Source organism: Typopeltis vanoorti, chromosome 20, assembly GCF_054136105.1.
Source record: "Typopeltis vanoorti isolate ZY-2024b chromosome 20, IOZ_Tvanoo_1.0, whole genome shotgun sequence".
NCBI classification, from domain to species: domain Eukaryota; kingdom Metazoa; phylum Arthropoda; class Arachnida; order Uropygi; family Thelyphonidae; genus Typopeltis; species Typopeltis vanoorti.
In genome coordinates this window covers 55903158-55928226 of record NC_143568.1, presented here as the reverse complement: position 1 = coordinate 55928226, position 25069 = coordinate 55903158, and the positions used below count along the sequence as shown (strand labels likewise).

The following is a 25069-nucleotide window of genomic DNA, read 5'->3' as shown; positions in this document are numbered from 1 at the left end:
CAAATCAAAGTAGGAGTAAGAGTTGTGAGAACGATTGAAATAGAGAGAATAGGAGAACCAGTAAAAGATGGAATGAGAGAAAGGTGACAGTGCAGAAACCAGGGATGGAGGAATTACGGGACAGCAGGTAAGTGGGAAAACAAAGAGAGAAAGTATCAGAGGAGAGAGAGAGATGCAGGTGAGCAAGGAAAAAACAGAATGGTAAGAGATGTGATACACAGTGACTTGATCTGGTGTGCAAGACAGAATGCAAGAGGAGTGTCTGCCTGGAGGAAGGATAGATAGCATTACTATGGCAATTAAGGAAGGCAAAAGATTGGCTGAGATGATTGTTATGGCAGGTACAAATGACCTGAGAAGCAATGTGAATCAGGTGGCAAGAGATCCGAGGTACATGCTTAAGGTTCTATCGAAGAAGACAGAGTAAAGATAGCGAGTGTGTTGCTCAGGTATGATAATTCAGAGCTACAGAGAAGAGCATCAATAATAAATAGTATGATTGCCAGAATGTGTTGAAAGAGAGGCTTGGATTACGTAGATGCATGGAAGGTATTTGAGGACAATAACTATGTGAGAGACTGTTTGCATTTGAATGAGGAAGAAAGTATGTGTCTGGAAAGAAGGTTGTTCTCCAAACTAGTCAGTGTTTTGATGCAGGGAAACTAGAATTATCAAGGTGGATGGCCTCTTGTGGGAATAGCTGCTTTAGAGAAGAGGGAATAAATCGTGTAATGCTGAATCAGTGGAGTCTGGAGAGGATAATGATATGTATAGAAACCATGGCAATGCTTTGATGATTCTTTACAGAAATGCAGGCGTATCTAGAATGAAGGAGATGAATTGGTGGTGCTGATAGCATCAGCCTGTCTAAAGATTATTAGGATCACTGTGACATGGCTGACAGAAAACGATATGCTGACAGGAATAGAAGTAACAGGATATAGCAGTTTCGGGCAGGATAGAAAGGGCAAAATGTAGTGGTGGAGTAAACAGAAAGGACGAATTGCATATAAGAAGTGGAATTATAAGAAGATTAAGAATATAAGAAGTGTATCAGGAATGAGTTGAGAAGTGTGAAATAAGAGATTAAGAAATTGGAAACAATGAATGTGAAGTAAATCAGAGTAGGAGTAAAAGTTATTGGAATGACAAAAACAGAAAATAGGAAAACCAGTGAAAGAGGAAATGAGAGAAAGATGAGACAGCGCAGGAAACAGGGATAGAGAGATTACAGGATGGCAGGTAAGTGGGAGAACAAGAAGAGAAAGTATCAGAGGGGAGAGAGAGGAGATGCAGGTGAGCAAGGAAGAAATAGTGCTAAAAGGTATAATGTTGTGATGTATAAAAAATATATTAACTCTATGATCTCTGGTGTGCAAGATGTGTCCTCTCAGATTGGAGAATTTGGAGGAAAATGGTACTAATGGTTTTTAGAGCATATAGTGTAAGGTGGATAGGATATTTAGTCAGATGCTGCTAAAAGCCAAGGAACAAAGAGAGTTAAGAGCAGTAGATGTTTAGGCAGTTGAGCTTGGCAAATGCAAAAAAGAATGATCATTATAGGAGATTTTAACTACAGCAGTAAAAACTGGGAAGAAGAAACTGCATGTAGTAGTAAGGAATAGAATTTCCAGAATTCTTGAAGGACAGATGTCTTAGGCAAGATGTAGAAGAAGGAACAGGAGGAACAGTTCAATTGTTTTGGATTTGGTTATAGTATCAGAAGAACTTATAATAACTGAGATGAAATGAGACATGGTTGGAAGAGGATGACATCCTGACAGGAATAGAGATGGAAAGGTTGTGTTTTGTGAGGATAGGAGTAAAAAGGGAGGGAGAGTGCTATTGATGATATAGAAAGAGTTATGTCCATATAAAGTAGAGATGCAAGAGGGAAATAGTGCGTGGTTTTGAGGCAGTATGGTGTGAGATAGAGGTGAACGGATTCAAATGCTTGGTGGGATGTTGTTATAGACCAGGTAATGTGGATGGTGGTAATAATGAAATGTACAATCAAATTAGCCAAGTAAATAAGAAAAGGGTGATCATTATGAGTGATTTTAATTATGGCAATATAGACTGGAATGATGAGATAGCAACTGGAAGTAAAGAAAATGAATTTCTTGAGTTTTTGAGGGATAACTACCTCAGACAGTATGTAACAGAGGGCACAAGAGGATTGAGGGTCATCTCATCAAAGGATGTAATTATGAGGTGTCAAATCATCTACCAATTGGTGAATGACCATGAGGTGATTACCTGGGTGGTTGCCAACAGTGCAAGGACCTCTGTGAGAAAAGGATATATGTGGAACTACAAGGGGGGTGATTATGAAGAGCTCAGGAGACAGCTTGCGTGTTTAGCGTGGAATGAGGAGTTGGCTGGAAAAGAGATCAATGCAGCTTGGGGGATTTTCAAAAACTGTTTAGTAGATGCAATGTCTAAATGTATTCCAAGGGTGAGAAGGTTAAATAAGGTGGGTGTGAGATGGATGAATAAAGAGATTACGCATGCGATACAGAGAAAAAGGGCATTCCGGAGGCAGCATAAGAGAAGTGGAAATAACCAATTCCATGAGATCTACAAAGACCAAGCAAGGAGGGTGACTTGGTTGGTGAGAATAGCTAAAGAGAAGTATGAACAGCAATTAGCTAATGAAGCCAAAAAGAATCCAAGGGAGTTCTTTCGATATGTAGCCAGCAAAAGAAAGAATAATTAAGGAAGGATGACATTGATTGGATAAAATGGTATAAGGACAGCAGATGCAGAATACGTGGTGGAGATGCTTAATGAGCAGTTCATAAAGATCTTTCAATCTTGTGAATGTGACTTAATGGAGGGATTGAGAGCAGTTGATGATGCGGGAGAGAGACTGACTGTAGGTGAGCAAGAGGTGTATGGGGAGTTAAGTAAACTAGTTGTTAATAAGGCTGTGGGACTTGATAATAAATCACCACGTATTCTGATAGAATGTGCCAGGGAGTTGACACCTGCCTTGACATATTTTTTTAATACGAGTCTTGCACTCGGTCAAGTTCCTAAGGAGTGGAAGGAGGGCAAGATTGTGCCACTTCATAAAGGAGGGTGATCGAACTCAAGCATCAAACTATAGGCCTATCTGCGTGTCAGGTGTTGTGGTTAAGCTGTTGGAGAAGCTTGTGAGAAGAAGGATCCAGAGTTGGGTTGATAACATTGGTATTACCTTTGATGGACAGCATGGATTCTAAAGGGAGGTCATGTTTTAGTAATAGACTTACTTATTACAATAAAGTGACTGCTTCCTTGGATAGAGGAAAAGGATTTACAGTAATATACTGGATTTTGAAAAGGCTTTTGATAGAGTACCTCATGATAGATTTGACAGTCAAACTAGAGCAGATGGGGTTGGATATTAGATTGATGCATTGGATTGGAGACTGGCTATCTGATAGGTATCAACAAATTGTGTATGGGGGAATGATATCCAGGAAAGGGAAAGTCACTAGTGGAGTGCCTCAGGGTCTGTTTTAGGTCCATTACTGTTTGACTTGTATATTAATGATATAGGTGAAGATTTGAATGGAGATATTCCGTTATTTGCAGATGATGCAAAGTTGGGACAAACCATAAAGAGTAGTGAAGATGTTGTGGCCTTGCAAGAAGACTTGAATAAATTGAGTGATTGGGCAAGCAAATGGGGATGCGAGTTCAATGTTGCAAAATGTAAGGTTTTAAAATTTGGAAAACAAAGATAGGATGCAGAATTTATGCTTGGCGATAATATATTGTTGGAGGTAGAGGAAATAAGAGATCTGGAGGTGATAGTGGATAAGGATCTAAAATTTAGGGGACACTTCGCCAAAATTGTGAAGACAACACAAAGGCTTCTGAGAATGATGCAGAGGACACTGACGTGGAGAAGTAGAGAGATTCTTGTTCCATTGTATAAGGCTTTGATTAGGCCACACATGGACTATTGTGTCCAGATTTGGTCACCGGGTTTTCAGAAGGTTGAAGAGATGTTGGAAAGGGTCCAAAGGAGACTTACTAAGGTAAGTCTCCTTTGGACCCTTTCTGACCACTGGAATGTCGAGTATGAGGAAAGATTGAGAGATGTAATTTCCAGAGTCTGGTGGACAGGAGGAAGAGGGGAGATATGATAGACGCCTACAAGTTAGTAAGGGGTTGTTATCAATGTGGAGAAGTTCTACAGAGAATAGTGGGAGATCAGGGGAGAACCAGAGGTCATCCCTGGAAACTGTATAAAGGTGTGAGTAGGGGAGTGAGAGGCAGGTGTTTTTCGTGCAGAGTTGCGAATGATTGGAATGCCTTGCCTGAGAATGTGGTGTCTGCAAAGAGTTTGAATGTGTTTAAAACACGGAATGATGAGCTCTGTGTGTGGTCCTTTTATCACAGATGAGTCTTTGACTCCATGAGGTCTTGGGGTGGTAATAATAATGACATCTCTCCCCTCCTAGCTGGAGAGAGTGACCATGTGGTTTTGAATTAGAAGATGAATAAGCATGCAGGAGTATCAAATAAAAAGGAATGTATGTGGAATTATTGCACCTCTTCTTGGATCTCTAGACAAGTTTGAATTTCATCAGTAGTTGAGATTTCAGAGAAATTATTGAGGGATCATTTACAGCATTCGGCAAATGAAGGTAATGTAATCTGTAAGAGTCAGCATGAATATGTTAAAGGTGCTTTTGTTTTAGTAATCCGATTGCTTTTTGTAATAAAATGACAAGTGCAGTTGATGAAGAAAAGGCATATCCTGCCAATTTTTTTTAAAAATTTTACAAAAAGCATTTGATAGGATACTACATAGGCTGATATTTAAGTTGCAGCACATGGGTTTGGATGTTATTATTACGGGTGACTCCACGGAGTCCTTAGACTCATCGAGGTATGCCCTAAACATCATGTCCACACAACTATACGACATTCTCACAGTATCTATCATACCTTGCCTTGAACTCACTCACCGTCATAGCACCCACAACAGACTCTGGCAGCTTATTCCACTCATTTACCACTCTAAAAGTAAAGAACTCAGCTCTAACACCCCTGCTGACCACACTCTTGCCCAGCTTCCATAGGCATCCCCTAGTTCTCCCACCACCAGTCCTGATCTCAAAAATATCCTCTGAGTTAATCCTATAGAAACCCTTTAGCAATTTGAATGTCTCAATCATATCTCCCCTTTTCTGCCTATCAACTAATTTCTGCAACCCACAAATCTTCAACCTGTTCTCATATGGTTCATTCCATAGATCTGCTATCATCTTGGTCACTCGCCTCTGGATCCTCTCAACCTCCTCCCCATCAAGAAGGAACCTAGGTGACCAAATCTGGGCACAGTAGTCGAGATGAGGTCTTATTAAGGCTCGGTACAGAGGTACAATAACTTGTCTCTGCTCATCAAGGTATTTTTCAACAACCAAGTGAGTTGATGAGCTGATTTAGCTACTTTTGCAATGTGCCCCCTAAACTTCATCTCCCTATCCACCAACACTCTCAAGTCCCTGGCCTCAATCTCCTGGAGTACAGTTCCACCAATGTGGTATACTGCTGCTAATCTTTTCACCCCAAAATGCATAACCTTACATTTTGTCACATTAAATTGACATCCATTCTCCTTAGCCTAGAACTCCAATCTATCCAAGTCGTCCTGCAAGATTTTGACATCATCTGCATTCACTATTGCCCTACCCAACTTTGCAACATCAGCGAACAAATGAACTGTTCCTCTTAGATCCTTCCCTATATCGTTAATGAACAAATTAAACAGCAGTGGTCCAAGAACAGAACCCTGCGGCACACCACTAGTCTCAGGCCATCTTTTGGACTCTACTCCTGAATAAACTACTCTTTGGTATCTCTCCATCAACCACCCACCTATCCATCTCACCAATCCTATATCCATTCCCATATGTTGTAGTTTACGGATTAGAATTCCATGTGGTATCCTGTCAAATGCCTTTGCCAGGTCCAGCAGTATTACTGTAAACCCATTACCCTTATCCAGTTCAGCCGTCACTGTGTTATAAAACTTGAGCAAGTTACTGAGGCATGATCTACCCATGTTAGTTTAGTGAATTGGATTGGCAGTCTGATAAGAATCATATTTGTGTATGAGGGAGCAGTATCAAGCAGAAGGTTACAAGTGGTGTCCTATATGGACCAGTTCTGGGACCTGTATTATTTAACGTTTATATCAATGACACTGTCAATGGATTACAGATGGATATTCAGTTATTTGTAGATGATGTGAAGCTGAGAAGTGTTATTAATAATAGTGAAGATGTGGTAGCCCTTCAAGGGGATTTGAATGAAATAGACAAGTGGGCAAATGAATGGGATCACTTTAATTCAGCTATATGTAAAGTCTTGAAGTTTGGGATACATCGATGGGAGAAGCTGTACTGGAGGAAGCAAGGGATCTCAGGGTGATGACTGATAGAAACCAGAAATTCAGGGAACATATTGCAAAAGTGTTGAAGGTAACCCAGAGGATTGTTGCAATACTGAGAAGGACACTGAGCTGCAGAGGTAAGAGTTGTCATTCCATTTTATAAAGCCCTGATCAGACCACAGCTGGACTATTGCGTTCAAATTTGGTCCCCAGGATTTGACAGGGATAAATTACCATAGAAAGTGTGCAGAGGCAGATAACAAATATGATCTCAGGACTGTACAATGTTAGGTATGAGGATAGACTGAGGGAATATGGATTGCAAAAGTTTGGTAGATAGAAGAAGAGGTGATATGATTGAGACATCTAAACTGCTGAGAGGTAGTTATAGCATTGACACTGGGAAGTACTTACATTTGGTGGAAGGAAAGAAGCAAGGACAAGGGGCAATACCTGGAAATTGCAAAAGGAAGTTGTGAGCAAGAGGTTGAGGAGTGGTGTCTTGGAGGGTGATTGAACTGTGCAATGCACTTCCTGAGAGTGGTATGGGCATGAACGGTGAATGAGTTCAAGGAGTTGTATGACAGAATTTGCTTTTTCTACTGAGTGCCTCCTGCAATGAGTTGTGCAACTCCATGGAGGTCCTGAATTATCATAATTAAAAAAATAAAATAAAGACAAAACAAAAATGTCAATACCAAAAAGTCAATACTAATGGTACACCAGATATCAGAATGGTATCCTAGAGATGGAAAGTGCTACAGGAAGACCAAAGGGATGGTGGCAGGATGAGAGTAAAGAAAAGGCTAGAACTCAGTGGCAAAGAAAGGGAAAAAAAAGTGGCAAAAGTTGGGAATGAATGGAGGATTTTGGTAGAGTCCTTCTTCTGGATGGACAGAAAATGGCTGATGACTGCCTTGTATGATGTCTGGATCCTCTCCACAGTTTGTACATCAAAATGTAAACTAGACTAGTCCACATATAGTTTGACAAATGTTCTATAAAGTGGCACAACCACCTCCTTATTCCTACTTGTCATTGTGCTCTTCATAGATTCAATGAAGTACCTAGTCATTGCTACATCTGTGATGCATCCTCTAAACTTGATGCTGCTGTCATCCATCACTCTTAAGATTATTGGAAACCTGTTGTGCATTTAGTATCATGGGTGAGCTTAATCTTGTTCACATATTCTAGAGACCAAATATAATACTTTAATCTGCTTCAGACCTCCAATAAACACAGTGGTGGTGTCATACTCAGTGACAAAAGTCACTGAGTATGATCCTTTTTATAGTAGGATTCAAACCCATAGTGTTGGTTGGAAGGTAACATTAACATTATCCACTGTGGCAAATAAATGAAATATTAAGATTGGATCAACCAAACAGCATTAAAACTTTTTATTAGCTGGTTGTTGGTATTACTGCTGAAACAACAACTAAAACCCAACAACTAAAATTGTCTGTTAATTGCATGGTTTGATATCCAGTTATCTGTTTTGCAGGATGAAAAACTAGTTTTTTAGAAGGAAAATCTCTCTCCTGTATATAAGATTAGCTAACTTATCTTGGATGAAATGCTCTTAAAGATTCGCACATCCTGAATGAATTCAAAATTAAGTACTAAAATATTTGAGCTTTACAATGTGTTTATTCCAGGAAAATTAAAGGGGGATGTTAACCTGAAGAGATCTGATCTTGTCTGAGAATATTATTGATAGTAACATAAAGGTAATGCAGTAACAGCAAGGATATTTAATTAGTTGTTAAAACTGAAACATACAACTACAACCTACTAGTTTCAATCGCCCATAAAAATTGGTGGCTTTAGACCTTAGTATGGAGACTCGTTAGTACGAGGTGTGTTAGTAGAGGATTTGACAAAATCGTACCAACCTGGTGCGACCATAAAGGATGTAACTGAGTCTATTAGAGAGCAAAAGGAAAGGGTGAAAGAAATTATTGTTGTGGCAGATACGAATGATTTGAAAGGAGATAAAATGGAAATGATAGAAGACCTGAATGAATTGTTTGAGGTAGCAAAAGAAAAGAGTGAGAGAGTTAAAATGATTAGTCTTTTGCCGCGGTATGACAGTGAAATGTTTAAAAGGAGGGCCATAATTACGAATGACTTTATGTGTGGGTTATGTATGAAGAGTGGTGTGGAATTTGTGGACGTGTGGAGTGAGTTTGATGGGCGAAAGGATCTATATAAGATGGATGGCTTGCATTTGAATGGTTATGGTGTAAGAAGACTTGAGAAAGTGTTGCTGAATGTAGTGGATGTGCAAATTCAGGGAAACTAGATTCGTTAAGGGGGGGGGGGAGTAGATATACATTCCTTAGGGAGGCAGTTGAATGTAAGAATGAATATAATATGCTAGAGCAAATACGGACAACAAACCAGAGTGGGATAGTTAATATAAGGCATCAAGGTAGGGTTGGGGCTAATGGGGGTCTTAAATTCATGTACACTAATAATAGGAGTATTAGGAACAAGAAGGAAAAGTTTTTGGCCATGGTTGGCACTTCCAGACCACAGGTTATTGGTATTAGTGAAACATGGCTGACTGTAGATGATATAGCTAGTGGGATTGAATGTGATGGGTATAGTGTGTTCAGGAATGACAGAGAGAATAAAATGGGGGGGAGGAGTATTGTTGATGATAGCTGATGAGCTACAGCCAAGGAGAATAGAAGTTGAATTGCAGGATAGAGAAAAGAGCACATTTGAGGCCATTTGGTGTGAGATTGTGGCTAGCAGAACTAAATATACAATTGGGTGCTGCTATAGACCAGGTGATGGAAAAGATGGTGGTGACAGTATGCACAAGCAAATAGAAGAAATGAGTGGAAGGAGGGTGATTATTATGGGAGATTTCAACTATGGTCGCATTGATTGGAGTGAGGAGAGGACACACAGGAGGAAGGAATTGGATTTTATGCGGTTATTAAGGGATAACTATCTGCGACAGCATGTAATGGAAAATACTAGGGGTCAGTAATTGACCTAGTAATTACATCTGAGGATTTGGCTGTAACAAATATGACCACACTGCCACCAATCGGTGAGAGTGATCATAGGGTCTTGACTTGGGAGGTGGCTAAAGGTGTAGAATTTTCAATTAAGACAGGGTACATGTGGAATTATCGGGCTGGAAAGTATGACAAGCTTAGGAGTTTGATTGGCTCAGTGCCATGGCTTGTACAACTGCAAAGACTAGAAGTTGATAGTGCATGGGAGGTGGTTAAGAAGTGCTTGCATGAAGCAATGGCTGACTGTATACCTAGAGTCCGAATAATAATAAGTCAAGTAGGGGTTAAATGGATGAATAACACCATTAAGCTTGAGCTGCAAAAAAAGAAACAACTATGGAGGGAATTTAAGGAGAAAGGTGACCGGCAGGCACATGAACGGTATAAAGCGCAGGCCAGAAGGGTGACGAGTGTGGTAAGAAAAGCAAAAAAGGATTACGAAAGAACATTGGCCATGCAGGCTAAAGAGAATCCTAAACAGTTTTTTAGATATGTAGCAAGTAAAAGGAAAAATGTACATGGCAGAATGATTTTAAAGAATGCCAATGGTAGGGAGATAACTGAATCAGTTGAGATAGCTGAGTTACTGAGTGAGCACTTTACAAGAATATATCATCCAGGTGGTGACATTGCAGAAACGAATAAACCAGTAGATTATACGGGAATTGTGGTGAATGAAGTTGAAGTGAGTAGTCTATTGCATAACCTCAATGTCAATACATCTGTGGGGTTGGATGGTATACCAGCTCGTGTAGTATGAGAAGCAGCTAATGAATTGTCAGTACCCTTGACCATTTTGTTTAATTTGAGTCTCGGGTCTGGGTTAGTCCCGAGCGGCTGGAAGGAGGGGAAAATAGTTCCACTGCATAAAGGTGGTTCCAAGACCGCTGTTGTAAATTACCGACCGATTAGCATATCAGGAATCATTGTCAAGGTCTTAGAGAAATTAGTCAAGAAAAGAATACAGGATTGGATAGATGAAAATGGGATATTGTATGGGGGACAACATGGTTTTGTGAAGGGTAGATCATGCCTCAGTAACTTGCTCACGTTTTATAACACAGTGACAGCTGAACTGGATAGGGGCAATGGGTTTACAGTGATACTACTGGACCTTGCCAAGGCCTTTGACAGGATACCACATGGAACCCTAATCAGTAAGCTGGAGCAGATGGGGATAGATATAGGGTTGGTAAGATGGATAAGAGGGTGGTTGAAGGAGAGATACCAGAGAGTGGTTTATTCAGGAGTGGAGTCAAAAAGACGTCTTGTGACTAGTGGAGTGCCTCAGGGCTCTGTTCTTGGACCAGTGCTTTTCAATTTTTTCATCAATGATATTGGAAAGGATTTGAGAGGAAGTGTTCACTTGTTTGCTGATGATGCAAAGTTGGGTAGAGCAATTGTGAGTGCACAGGATGTCAAAATTTTACAGGATGATTTGGATAGTTTGGAGGACTGGGCTAAGAAAAATGGACGTCAGTTTAATGTGGCAAAGCGTAATGTTATGCACTTTGGGGTGAAAAGAATAGCAGCAGCATATCGCCTAGGTGGAACCGTACTCCAGGAGATTGATGAGGCCAGGGATTAGGGAGTGCTGGTGGATAGGGAGTTGAAGTTTAGGGGGCACATTGCAAAAGTAACTAAAACAGCTCACCAAATCACTTGGCTTATGAAAAATACTTTAACATGCAGAGAGAAGCAAGTTGTTGTTCCTCTGTATCGAGCCTTGATAAGACCCCATCTGGACTTCTGTGCCCAGTTATGGGCACCAGGGTTTCTTCGTGATGGGGAGGAAGTGGAGAGGGGCCAGAGACGAGTGACCAAGATGATAGCAGGTCTGTGGAATGAACCTTATGAGAATAGGTTGAGGATTTGTGGGTTGCAGAAATTGGATGATAGGCGAAGGAGGGGTGATATGATTGAGACATTCAAATTACTGAAGGGTTTTTATAAGATTGATCCAGAAGATATTTTTGAAAATATGACAGGTGGTGGGAGGACTAGGGGCCATGCATGGAAGCTGGGCAAGAGCGTGGTTGACAAGGGTGTTAGAGCTAGGTTTTTTACTTGGAGAGTGGTGAATGAGTGGAATAAGCTTCCAGAGTCTGTTGTGGGTGCTACGACCATGAATGAGTTCAAAGCAAGATATGATAGATACTGTGTGAATGTTGAATAGTTGTTCCAGACATGATGTTAGGGCCTCCCTCGATGAGTCTGTCGACTCCTTGGTGTTTCCCAGAACAATAATAATAATAAAAATATAAGAAATATATGAGAACAGATCAAAGTTGTCTAAACTGAAAATCATTACGAGGAAAACAAATTCATGAATTCATTCAACAAATGAATGTAAAATTTCATAGCACTGTCTTCATTTAACAACTAAAGCCAATTGCAAATTGTTAGTGAAATTGAAATCTACACTATTAAAAGATTTAATGAGCAACTTCCATATGTTGCTTAATATATATATCCTTGGTTTTTATTCTGTGATATGCCCGCAGTGTTAGCCTAGTGGCTATGCACTTCGCAACCATATGCCAGGGGGCAGGAGTGTCCTAGGTTCGATTCCCATCGACAACGTGGGGAGCTGAAGGATCTTCCTCAGCCATAGCCAAGTTAGCCGGTCTTGGGCGTGGACAGCAGGGTTTTTCCTGCAGTTTATCTGGGGTTTTTCATCCTGCAAGCAGGCAAACCGGTCCTGTGAACACACAGAGATACAGTCAGGAATACTTAAGACAATTCCTGACTGTATCCGTGTGCGTTCATCATTGTCAGCTATGCCTGTCCCGAGCCTAGATAAAAAATAGGGGGGAATGAGGTGGTGTCCATGAGGTTCAACAGCCATGAACCCCTTTTATAGGGAGGTATGACAATACCTCCCCATAAAAGGAGTTCATGGCCGTTGAATCACCATACAAAATGAAATGAAATTCTGTGATATGCATGAATGTGTGACTAGCTGATTCCTTAATAGTAAAAATTTAGGAATCAGCTAGTCACATATAGTCTGGAGTAAAAATTTTCTTCCAAATGTGGCATGGATAGACAGTACCAATTTACAGAATGGTTAGTATTAGAAGAATGGTTTGGCCAGATCAAATTTTTCCTTTCTTTTATGCTCAAACATCCCTAATGTTTCTTCCTTCTCACCTCAAATCCACAGCTTGTCTGTCCTATGTAGGCCAAACCACACATACTCCTGGGTTTTTGCGGAAGTGAGTGCCATCATTAAGAGACCTGAGAAAACTGTGGATGGTTTGAATCAGCATATGTCACTCTAATGTTGTAATGCCTGAAAAGAGAAGTTTTTAATCGGTAGTCTGCTAATATATGGAATGATATTCAAGTCTCTATACTGGACATTCTGGTTATGGATAGAGGCAGAGATCAAAAATAAAATTTTGTCAATAGTTTTCATGGAATTAGCCATTAAACACACATCTGAATAATGTCTGAAGTTCAGACTCTCTCAATCAAGGAGTGTGTAATGTCAGATGGGTGAAAATTTTAGTCCTCATATGTGAACATATTCATTATACTCAGTCTGTGATTAATAAATTAGATTCCATATGCCTCAATATATATTTTGTTTTAGCCAACAAGTTGGATACAGTTTCTTGAAATAATATTAGTAACAAGATGCATTATTCATACTAAACACTTATTTCTTGTGCAAACAGAATGAAGAAAAAAAAAAAACAATTAGAATGAAGAAAGTTGATTCATATTCTGTTCCCAGTTGAACAGAGAGCTTCCTTACCTTAAGGAAGGAAAGAAAAGGTAACATTGTGATTAGCCTTTCAAACCACTGCCTTTCACAATCAGAAGAGTCTATTTTTAAAAAAAGGTTTCAAACCCTGCAGTGATATCCTGGATTACATTTTGAAGGTTAATTTTTTGCACAGAGTTGAGAAAAAAAGAAAAAAAAATTCATATCTTCCCATCAAATTCTGTCTATATTTTCTAACTGAAGACTGCTGATCTTCTCCTTTCTTCATCAATTTCAAGATCCAGTATCTCAATCTGTAAACAAAAAGCTCTGTCACTTATGAAGAACATGATATATTGTAATTCTGATAGCAGACAAAGGAAATACAACAGTGGTTCCGAATACAGATGATTATAATGATAAAATTACGTTTTCTTTCTGACTCTTCAATCTACTCCATTCTGGATCATGATCCTAAATGGACAACTCATGAAAAAAAAATTACTTCAAAATATCCCTAACTGAACTCTGCATTATTATGCAAGGTCAACTCTTATACCTGAACTTATTCAACTCTAAACCTTATTCCTCCATGACTTTATCTGATGCTCCATTAAGATGCAAATGGCATCAAACTAGTCTTTTAAGACATCACATAAGGCCATCTAACTTTTAGATCAAAATTTCATCCTACTTCATCCAGAAACTATTAAGCTTACATAATATCTGACTGTGTTTCAGATACTGGGTACTCTGGATGTCAGTAAAGCTGTGGGACTGGATGGTATTTCGCCACGAGTTTTGAGAGAATGTGCTAGCGAATTGACAATACCTTTAACATGGCTTTACAATGAAAGTCTGGCTTTGGCAAAGGTGCCCAGGGAATGGAAGGAAGGTAAGATAGTGCCATTGCATAAGGGTGGTAACAGACTGGAAGTGTCTAATTATAGGCCAGTCTGTGTGTCATCAGTAGTTGTTAAGATCTTGGAGAAAGTAGTGAGGGACCGTGTACAGCATTGGGCAGATGAGGGTAATGTTATCTGTGAGAATCAACATGGATTTGTGAAAGGACGCTCTTGTTTTAGCAATATGCTAGCCTTTTATAATAAAGTTACAAGAGCATTAGATGAGGGAAAGACATATACTGCAATTTTCTTAGACTTGGCGAAGGCATTTGACAGGGTGCCACACGATAAGCTGATATTTAAGTTGCAGCACATGGGTCTGGATGTCAGATTGGTCAACTGGATTCAGGATTGGCTGTCTGATAGGTATCAGAGAGTTGTGTATGGTGGAGCAGTTTCCAGGAAGCAGAGGGTTACAAGTGGGGTCCCACAGGGCTCAGTACTAGGACCTATATTGTTTAACCTTTATATCAATGACATAGCCAGTGGATTGCAGGGGGATATTCAGTTGTTTGCGGATGATGCGAAGCTGGGAAGGATTATTAGTAATATCGCAGATGTGGTAGCCCTGCAAGAGGATTTAAATAAGCTAGATAGATGGGCAAATGAATGGGGGTCAGTTTAATGCAGCAAAATGTAAGGTCTTGAGGTTTGGGAAACATCGATGGGAGGAGTTATACTGGAGGAAGTAGGGGAGACAAGAGATCTGGGGTTGATGATTGATAGAAACCTGAAGTTTAGGGGACATATTGCAAAGGTGGTGAAGGTAACACAGAGGATTGCTGCTATTATGAGAAGGACACTGACCTGCAGAGATAAGAGGGTTATCATTCCATTGTATAAGTCTCTGATCAGACCACACTTGGACTATTGTTCTCAGATTTGGTCCCCAGGATTTGAAGGGGATAAATTAACTGTGGAAAGGATACAAAGACGGATGACAAAGATGGTTTCAGGACTGTACAAGGATAGTTATGAGGATCGACTGAGAGAATGTGGACTCCAGAGTTTGGCGGATAGAAGAAGGAGAGGTGATATGATTGAGACTTTTAAACTGTTGAGAGGTGGTTATAAGGTTGACACTGGGGAGTTCTTTCGCTTGGTTGATCAGCGGGAAGGAGTGATGACAAGAGGCCATCCCTGGAAGTTACGAAAGGAAACTGTGAGCAAGAGGGTAAGGAGTGGTTTCTTTGTGTGGAGGGTGGTTGAACCATGGAATGCATTGCCTGATGGAGTGGTGGGAGCGAGAACGGTCAGTGACTTTAAAGAGTGGTATGATAAACTTTGTGTTTCTCAGGGGGGGACCTCCCCTCGATGAGTCTTGACAGACTTTATGTCTTAGGAAGGACCTCCCTCGATGAGTCTTTTGACTCCTTGGAGGCCTGAATAATAATAATAATGATAAAATTTAGCAAAGACTGACGACTTATTCCACTATCAGTTAAATCTTGTGATATTTAACCACATATTCAGTTTTCAAATCTGCATTGATACACCCCCCCGCAGTATTCTGAGGTCTCAAAATCCTACTGTTGCCAATCACTGCTGATATTAGAACTATGCTATTACCTGAGTTATGACTCAGGTGACCTTTTACATAAATCACTACAGCACAGTCTGGTAAAACTATTATACTTACCAAGATTAAATTTAAAATGTCCTTGTGTTCATTGAATGGGCAATGCAAGAAGTCTACCTTCTGCTAGTGAATTCACTTTTTTATAACAAATTTTGGAAACTCCAGTTTTACAATATCAAGCTAAAAATCCATATTGCAGATATAGTTTCAGAACTTTTTTTTATAATTTCATGACAGTGGATGAATGTTAAAACAGTGTTTACTAATAGTGTAAAAAGAAAGCATTTTACATCCATATTATATCCAGCATTATTATAATTTTATTTGAGATTAGTTTATCATCATAAAAAATTCTTCAATTACCTAACAAAATGAGGACAGTCCTCAGTAATGGTTGAACCACATGTATATGTTGACTTTTTTTTTAACTGATACTCTGGTTAGATGAGTTGCATTTTTGATCTGCAAGCTGCGGTTTCCCAAATCAGGCATGGATATCTTTAGGTAGCAAGATGAATATCATTGCTTACAACAAGATCACACTTGTTTATTACAGACCTGAAAAGTACTCATATCTAAACTTGTGTGTTACTTGTCGCATTGTTCCTCTAGACTGTGTATTCTAGACAAGGTTTCCCTAGTCACCAACTAGAAAAATATTTTCTAGACCTTTTTTCAGTCAGTCTCCAAGGTAACCTATCTTTAGTACAGACAAATGGAATTCCCCTTCCAGAAGCTCAGGTTTTAATCCCACATTTCAAGGATAAAACATTATTTCAGACAAATGAGTGTTTGGGTGTAGATCACTAGATGGCAGTTGTCTGCTAAACTCTTCCTCCAATTCTTCTAAAATTATTCATAGCCATGAGCTATGAATATATTTGAATATGTGAGGGTGGTATGAAAAGTTCTCGACCTAACAATGAAAAAACAAATTTATAATTTCAAAATTATTTTTATTTTTCAACATAATCTCCCTTAAGACTAATCGCATTAGTCTTAAGCACCATCATCCCATCCTTGTTGTGGTTCTCAGTAAGATCTACAAAATACACCTCTACAGCTGCAATCACCTCTTGATTCGAAGAAAAATGCTGACCAGCAAGGAATAGTTTTAGTTTGGGAAGAGATAGAAGTCAGAGGGAGCTAAGTCTGGGGAACAGGGTGATGTTCCAAGAATTCATAGTGCAGATCCCTTAATTTTCCCATTGCTAAGACATCTTTGTAGGCAGGTGAATTGTCCTGATTAAAGATGTTTTCTTCTGCAAACTAGGTCTTTTCTCACAAATTTTTTCGTCTAGTCTGATTAAAAGATCAGAATAATATTCCCCAGTGATTGTTTCACCCTTTTCAAGATAATATACAAAATGCATTTAGCATAATGCCAAAACACAGATGCCAAGACCTTTCCTGCTAATGGAACCACTTTGTCTTCTTTGGTGCTGAACATTGTTTCAGCGCAAAGTCCAGTTTCTGTCCATTGTTTCGACTGATGTTTGGATTCTGGTGTGTAATGGTGAATCCAAGTCTTATCCATAGTAATAAATCGATGCACAAAATCAGTTTTATTCTTGTTAAAATGCTCCAAGCACTGTTCAGTGATTTTTGTGTGAGTATGTTTTTGATCTGCTGTAAGCAAGCATGGCACCCATCTTGTGCAAAGCATTCTCATTTGCAATTCTTCATGTAAAATATATCCTACAGTCTCAGCCTATATAAATGCCTATAGTCTCAGCAATTTCACGTACTTTGACTCGCCAGTCATCCAATACCATATTGTGCATTTGATCAATGATTTCTGGTGTTCTTACACTTTTTGGACATCCTTCACATGGATCATCTTCAAGGCTGATACAGACATGTTTAAACTCGGCAGCCCATTTCTTAATTGTTGAAATCGAAGGAGATGAGTTTCCATAAACTTTTATGAACTTCAAACGAATTTCTTTTGGCGTTAAACAGTCTTTTACAAAGAATTTTTTTAACTACACAATACTCAATTTTCCATTTCAAGGGATACAGACAACACTTCAGGCAGCTGTATAGAACAAACTACTTGATACAAAACAAACTTGATACAATGACCTGCAATTTCACATGGATGCTTAGGGCAGATTTACCAACTTAGAAAAAAAATCTTGCTGATAGTGTTGCCATCTATGGTCGAGGCCAAGAACTTTTCAGACCACCCTCATATGAATAAATATATGAATATTTATATAATTAGAATTTTAGAATTTAGTTTTAATTGATCATTAAGGATGGACAGTCTTCTGATTTACAAAAAGTTAGCTAGAACTAAAAATTCTACTTCTGTTACTCATATGGGAATATTATTATTATTTTGGGTATCTAAATGGAGTCAGTAGCCTCATCGTGGGAGACCCAAACTATCAAAACAATATCTATCTTCTCTTCTTGAATTCATTTACAGAAGAACTCACAACTGAGTCAGGCAATGCATTTCACTCATTCACCACCCTCCAGGCAAAAAACCTCGTTCTCGCATCCTTGTATACCACATTTTCCCTTAATTTCCAGGGATGACCTCTTGTTCTTCCATCACTATCAACACAGCTGAAACATTTCCCCTGCATCAGTCTTATAAAAACCTTTTAGTAATTTAAAGGTTTCTATCATATCCCCTCTTCTCTGCCTATCAACCAACCTCTGCAATCCACAAGATCTCAATCTATCAAATACAGAGAGCATTTTTTATATTACTCACCAACTTAGTCACTTTCCTCTGAATCCTCTCTACAACCTCCTCATCTCCAAGGAATCCAGGTGACCAGACCTGAGCACAATAATACAAATGTGGAAGTATCAACGCTTTATAAAGGGCAATAATAACCTCTTTATCTCTGGATGTTAGTGTGTTCCTCAATAACCAAGTAATCCTATGTTTCAATCTTGGACACCTTAGCAATGTGCCCTGAAGTTCATCTCCCTATCCGCCAACACCCCTAAGTCCCTAGCCTCATCAATCTTTTGAAGTATCATTCCATCAATGCAGTACACAGCTGGTAATCTTTTAATCCCAAAATGCATAACTTTACACTTTTCCACATTGAACTGACATCCATTACCTTTTGCCCATTTTGCCAGCTTATTTAAATCATCCTGCAAATTCTCAACATCAGCTTGATGTTTTATTGCACTACCCAACTTTGCATCATCAGCAAACAACTGAATATCTCCCTTTAAGCCATTTTCTATATCATTTATGTACCAATTAAAAAACAATGGCCCAAGCACAGAGCCCTGAGGCACACCACTGATCACCTGCCTCATCCTGGACTCTGATCCTCCATACACCACCTTCTGGTATCTTTCCCTGAGCAATTCTCCTATCCATATCACCAGTTTAGTATCCATCCCCATCTGCTCCAATTTGCACAACAGTATTCCATGGGGTATCCTGTCAAAAGCCTTAGCAAAATCCAGAAGTACCACTGTGCAGCCATTTCCTTTGTCCAACTCAGATGTCATTCTATTATAAAAAGTTAATAAAATTGCTAAGGCAGGATCGACCTTTAACAAAACCATGTTGCCCACTATAGAGTATCATATCCTGATTCACCCATTCTTGAATTTTGTCTTTAACCAACTTTTCCAATACTTTTACCACCACTCCCGAGATGGTGATTGGTCTGTAATTAACAACCATAGTTTTAGAGCCACCTTTATGCAAAGGAACTTTGCCTTCCTTCCCTCCCTAGGGGCCACACCAGAGTTCAAACTTAAGTTAAATAACCAAGTAAGAGGCATTGACAATTCCTTTGCACATTCACACAACACCCGAGCTGACATTCCATCTAAACCTACAGCAGTGTTTACATTTAAATTTTGCAATATACTAAGTACCTATGATTTCTTAACTTCAGTTCTCACATTAGTTATTGCTACAGAGATATTCCAACTTGGGTGATAGACTTTTGAAAAGCGATCACTCAGTAACTCTACTATTACATCTGAATTTATCACCTCAATACCATCAGCACCCACAAAATTTATCCTTCCGAAATCATTCTTCCTTTTGCTTGGCACATAGAGCGGAAGAACTCTTTGGGATTACCCTTGATCTCCTTGCTAAGGTCTTCTCATAATCTGATTTAGCTTTTCTTACTATGATGGTAACCTTCCTAGCTTGAGCCTTGTACTGTTCATGGGTGTACTGATCGCCTTTCTCCTTGTAAATTCTCCATAAATATTCTTTTTTTGCAGATCAAGCTTGATACTAATACTCATCCATCTAATGCCTACCTTGTTTGTCTTCTTGACCATTGGGACACAATCTGATATTGCATTCCTCAGATACCCATTGATTTTATCCCATGCACTGCTAATATCTTTCCCCTGCAATATGTTCTGCCATGAGATGGCTGCAAGCTAACTCAGAAGCTTGTTAGAACTGCCTAACCTGTAGTTCCGTATATACCCCTTCTTGGTAGATTACTTTCATCATGTGATGTGATGCTACCATGCTCATGAATTAACAAGCATTAGAGGATCTATTTATTATTTTATAATTAATTCACTATATACTAATGTAATATAGTTGTCAAATGTTTTTTCACTTGGTTATACTATAAATTAAAGGATTAAACCAAGTATATAGTTTCTTGGTATAGATTTGCAACCTTCTATGAGTGGGTTTTCATTTAATACATTTGCAAATCTATATTCTTTAATATAGATTTGCAACCTTCTATGAGTGGGTTTTCATTTAATACATTGTAATGGAAGGCAATAAGCAAATACCAAGTTGTTTTCCCATCACATTCCATTTAATCCAGGGATGGACTTCTGTTCTATCCTCCTCTCTTTACTCTATGAAAAATCTCCTACACATTCATCTAGTAACCGTTAGCAATTCTTCTGTGAACCAACTCTATCTCAGATATCCTCATCCTTCATGAAAACCATAAAATCTGCAGACAGTTGTCTATATGAGGTCATATCAAGGCCTTATAAGGGAACCATAACCTCTTTGCTTCTACATATCAAGGTCTTCCTCACTGTCATAATCAGTTGTGATGTTCTCATAATTTTAGCAATATGATCCATAAACTTCAAGTCTGACTGACTATCACTCTTATCCTTTCCATCTCATTCAAAATTTCTCCATTAAATATATATTCTGCATCCTACCCTTGCCTGCCAAATTACACTTTGCAACATTAAATTGATAGCTCCACTCCCTTGTCAGTTGTTTTACACTGCTCCCAATCCACAAAAGGTAATTTATAAACCTACAGTACATTTTTGTACCATAGGTGGGATAAGGATTCTCCCTCCTCATTTTTATCAATTTTACACACACACACACACACACACACACACACACACACACACACAGTTAACCCTTTATAACGCAGTTTTGATAAAAACACGGTCTACAAATTGTAGTAACCTTTTATCTTTTCATATATTTTTCACCACACGACTTAAAAATCAAATTTTATATTTGTTAAATTTGCATCTTCCCGTATTGTGCATGTAGTTATAAGTAGTGAAAACCCTTTAAAGTAGGCTAAACTCTTTAGTGTGCATGTACATCAATTGTTTACCATATAAAGTGTTTATTGTTGAAATTGTTTTCTGCCAGCATAACGTATTAAAAAATCATAAGTGTGTTAATCTTAATCTGAGCACTTTATTTTCTGATGAGTTACATACATTATTAATATGTAATGCTTTTTTAATGTAAAAATTTTATTTTTATAGTAATGGCCACTTAGAGGGCTTTTGCGATATGGTTGAAAACAAAATTAGTGAATTAATTGATGAGGAAATAGATTTAAATTAGGAGGAACCTGGTACAGTTAATAGATGACGTTGAACCAAATGGAGGGGAAAGTTCTGTCGAAGATTCTGATGAAATGGAATTCTTTAATGGATTCATTACAAAGAAATTAGCAAAAGGATTGAACTTGGCAAGAAAGTTAGGACATTATTTTACGGATAATGATCCCTCAATGGAGCACTCTGGAAAATTCACGAGACAATTGGATATTTGTTTTGCTCCATATTATAAACTTCATAAAAAATTGCAGCATAGTGGTAAGCAAGGTCTTATTAGTGATTTCTTGATAACTAAACCAGCTGAAGTATGCAATGAGAATTATATAAATGATGTCCAAGAGATTTCAAGTGATGATGTGTGGCCACTCGTAAATAAAGAACATCTATGAAATGTTCGTTTTGAAGAAAGTGATGACGATTAAATTATGCACTTCATGTTATTTTGTCTAAAACATTTATGCATTATGGGCAATGAAGTTTACGTAAAATTTGTATTTTTATAAGTTTATACTATGTATTTTGTTTCGTAGTTTATATGTTTTCTTAACTTACATGAGTTATCTGAATTAAATAAAAATATTTTTTTGTTGGATATATCATTGTTGTTTATATAATTAAAAAAAATGATTTTGGAACATAACCTTACTTTTTCTATGTGATTTGAGTCTCGCATAACACGATTTATATAACAGCATTTCTGTGGAACCTAACATCTGCATTATACAAGGGTTACCTGTGTGTGTGTGTGTGTGTGTGTGTGTGTGTGTGTGTGTGTGTGTGTGTGTGTGTGTGTGTGTGTGTGTGACTAGTATTGACTCGGCTTGTAGACATATTTAAAAATCAATAATTATACTGACTATGAACACCGAGAAAGGTAAGAAAACTTTCAGAACGCCGACTTCTGCAGGTGCGGAAATAATAACAAAAAAACTGGAAAAAATAACAAGGTAAAAAACATGGACTTCTCAAATTAACAAAATAGAAATGGCAATAGTCATATTTGAACTGGTGTCCGCATGGCAGGACTAGGCATGAGTTGTGAGTGGCAACTGATTCGAGAGCACCAGAACTCAATCACTGCACTGTGGACGTCAGGCAAACTGTAAGCTACAGTTTTCCTGACATAATTATTAATTTTTAAATATATATATATATATATATATATATATATATATATATAAATTTGCATTTTTAATTCTTTTTTTTTTTTTTTAGCATAGTCTGGAAACCCTGCTCCAGAGACCAAACATGGAAATTTTTTCAAGCCACCTCAGCCTTCCAGTAAGCAGGGCAGTGGTCTAACACCAGGTGATGAAATTCAACTACTACTATAGGTCTACCGAGATCCTCTTATAAGACCACACATCCACTCTGCTCACAGTTCCGCTCAACTTGGCATCATCTGCAAACAGCTGCATATTATTAACATCTGACCTCCATGCAGTCAGACTCAACCTGGGTTGAGTCTGACTGCATGGTCATGATCATGCAATTGATCTTCCTCTTTTGTAATATCACTCCCCTATACATGACCCACTGACACCTGTATGACAACCTATCAGCTATCCCATTCACTAGTCTCTTATCCATTTCATTTTATCAATCCATGCATTTCAATTTAGTTACCAGCTTATCATGTGACAATATATCAAAGTCCTTTGAAAAATCCAAGCATACCACTGTACATGCACCTCCATTATCAGGTGAACTTGTCATCTTCTTGTGATATGTAAGCAGACTGCTAAAACTCACCTCTCTTTAACAAACCCATGCTAACTATCACAGAATGCTACTATTTTCAACCTATTTCTGAATCTTTTACTCATCAACCTCTAGCACCTTAACTACAGCTCTAGGCACACAGATTATCATATCCTCAGCTTTATCCCACTTCCCCCCTTGTGAAGTGGAACAATTTTACCTTCTTTTCAGTGCTCTGGGACTTGTCCTGTTGCAAGGCTAATGTCAAACAGGTGTGCCAAGGTTACATATTAATTTCCTAGAGTATTTCTTCAACACATGCCAATCCTGCTGCTTTATTAACACCAAGTTAACTTAATTCATTATATACCTCCTGCTCACTCACTATCAATCCTTCCTCCGCCAGTCTCTACACTCAAGCTACTCATGATGTTGTATTTATGGGAGATTAATTACCTTGATAAGCTGCTGAATGAGTACCTTAACTATCTCCTCTGCAGCAGCAGCAGCAGCATCTGCTAAAATCCTTGTGTTGAAGTTTAAAAGGGAACGAAAACACATCCAGAGATAATATTTACTAACTAAATTATCCAGCTAATAAATTAGTTATGCCAATATTTCACCTTGGTCACCAAGCATCTTCATGTTAAACTCAAGTATGAGAGGGTGGATCCTGCAGTCCTAACTGGCACCCTCTATGGGTGTGGCAATAGAAACTCACAAGGTTCAAAAGAACAGTCTCCCAAATTTTAGATAACATGCAGCAGCTGAATTTGTTCCAATTTGGTGAATGCTGTCTCAGATTCTAGGAATAATCTGTCCAATTTATATCTGTTCTTGTATAAAAGAGGTATTTTTCCCATTGGAGGTGGTGATTTATATCCATGGCATGGTCTGCTACTCTAAAGTGGCTGTAATGTAGGTAATGGATAGTCTGTTCCTCCAGATAGATGTTGGCAGTTCTTTGTTTATCCAAAACAGGAAAGCTTTGTAGTCTTAATATATGGGAATAGATAGTATATTAATTAGATGGATCAGAGATTGGCTCTCTGTTAATGCAGTTAATGTTAATGAAATCAGAGAATGTGTTGTTAATGCAAGAAGTATTAAGGATTTTAAGATTCTATATATATTACAATTATGTTGTCAGTTGAATGAACCTCCAACAATGAGTCTGTTGACTCCATGGAGGGTGTAATAATAATAATAAACTAACCTTGCTCTTGTTTCAACTACAGCGATGGTCTGTGGATGGACCTTATTTGAGCAACAAAATATTTTCCTTTTATTCTGCCTGAGGAGAGAAAGTTTAAAATGCAGCAAATAAGTATATAGTATTACCAAATGGAACACTACAAAAATTAGCAATTACACTTTACACTACTTAGCTTAAATATATAACACTGACTTGAAAAGAATATCAGCCTTGATTTGACTGATCTGATGGCATCTCTCTTCGCCAGCATCATATGGGTCTAAATTACATGGATGTTTATGAAAATCTTAAAGTAGTAGATTGATTTTGATTGCTAAGTGTGAGATAACCATCTTCCCAATCAGAAGCCTGAAGTGATTGAAAAAGTTGTGTTTATCCTAAATTTAGAACTAGGGTCCTGAATTATTATTAGTAGCAGTATATAATTGCAGTATAAAATTAACCAGGCTGTTTAATGAGTCTCAGAACAGGAAAGATCCCACAGGAATGGAAAGAATGTATGGTAATTCCATTGCATAAAGGTGATGCAAAGACCTATGTATCCAACTATCAACCAATTAGTATTTCAGGATTGGTGGTGAAGATTTTGGAAAAATTGGTTAGGGTTCGCATTTAGAAATGGATTGACAGTGAATATCTACTTTGCAATGAGCAACATGGGTTTACTAAGAGAAGGTCAACTTGCTCACATTCTATAACAACGTTACCATTGA

The 25069-nt window shown here is 38.4% G+C and overlaps 1 protein-coding gene across 1 annotated transcript in view; it reads right to left on the bottom strand.

The window, feature by feature from the left end:
* LOC150095455 (glycine dehydrogenase (decarboxylating), mitochondrial) overlaps window positions 1-25069 on the bottom strand; it is a 649342-nt gene that overhangs the window by 472109 nt on the left and 152164 nt on the right. The window contains exon 5 of the mRNA XM_090410555.1: window positions 24357-24434. Within this exon, the coding sequence (XP_090266681.1) occupies window positions 24357-24434 (78 nt within the window). The remainder of the gene's footprint in view (window positions 1-24356; window positions 24435-25069) is intronic.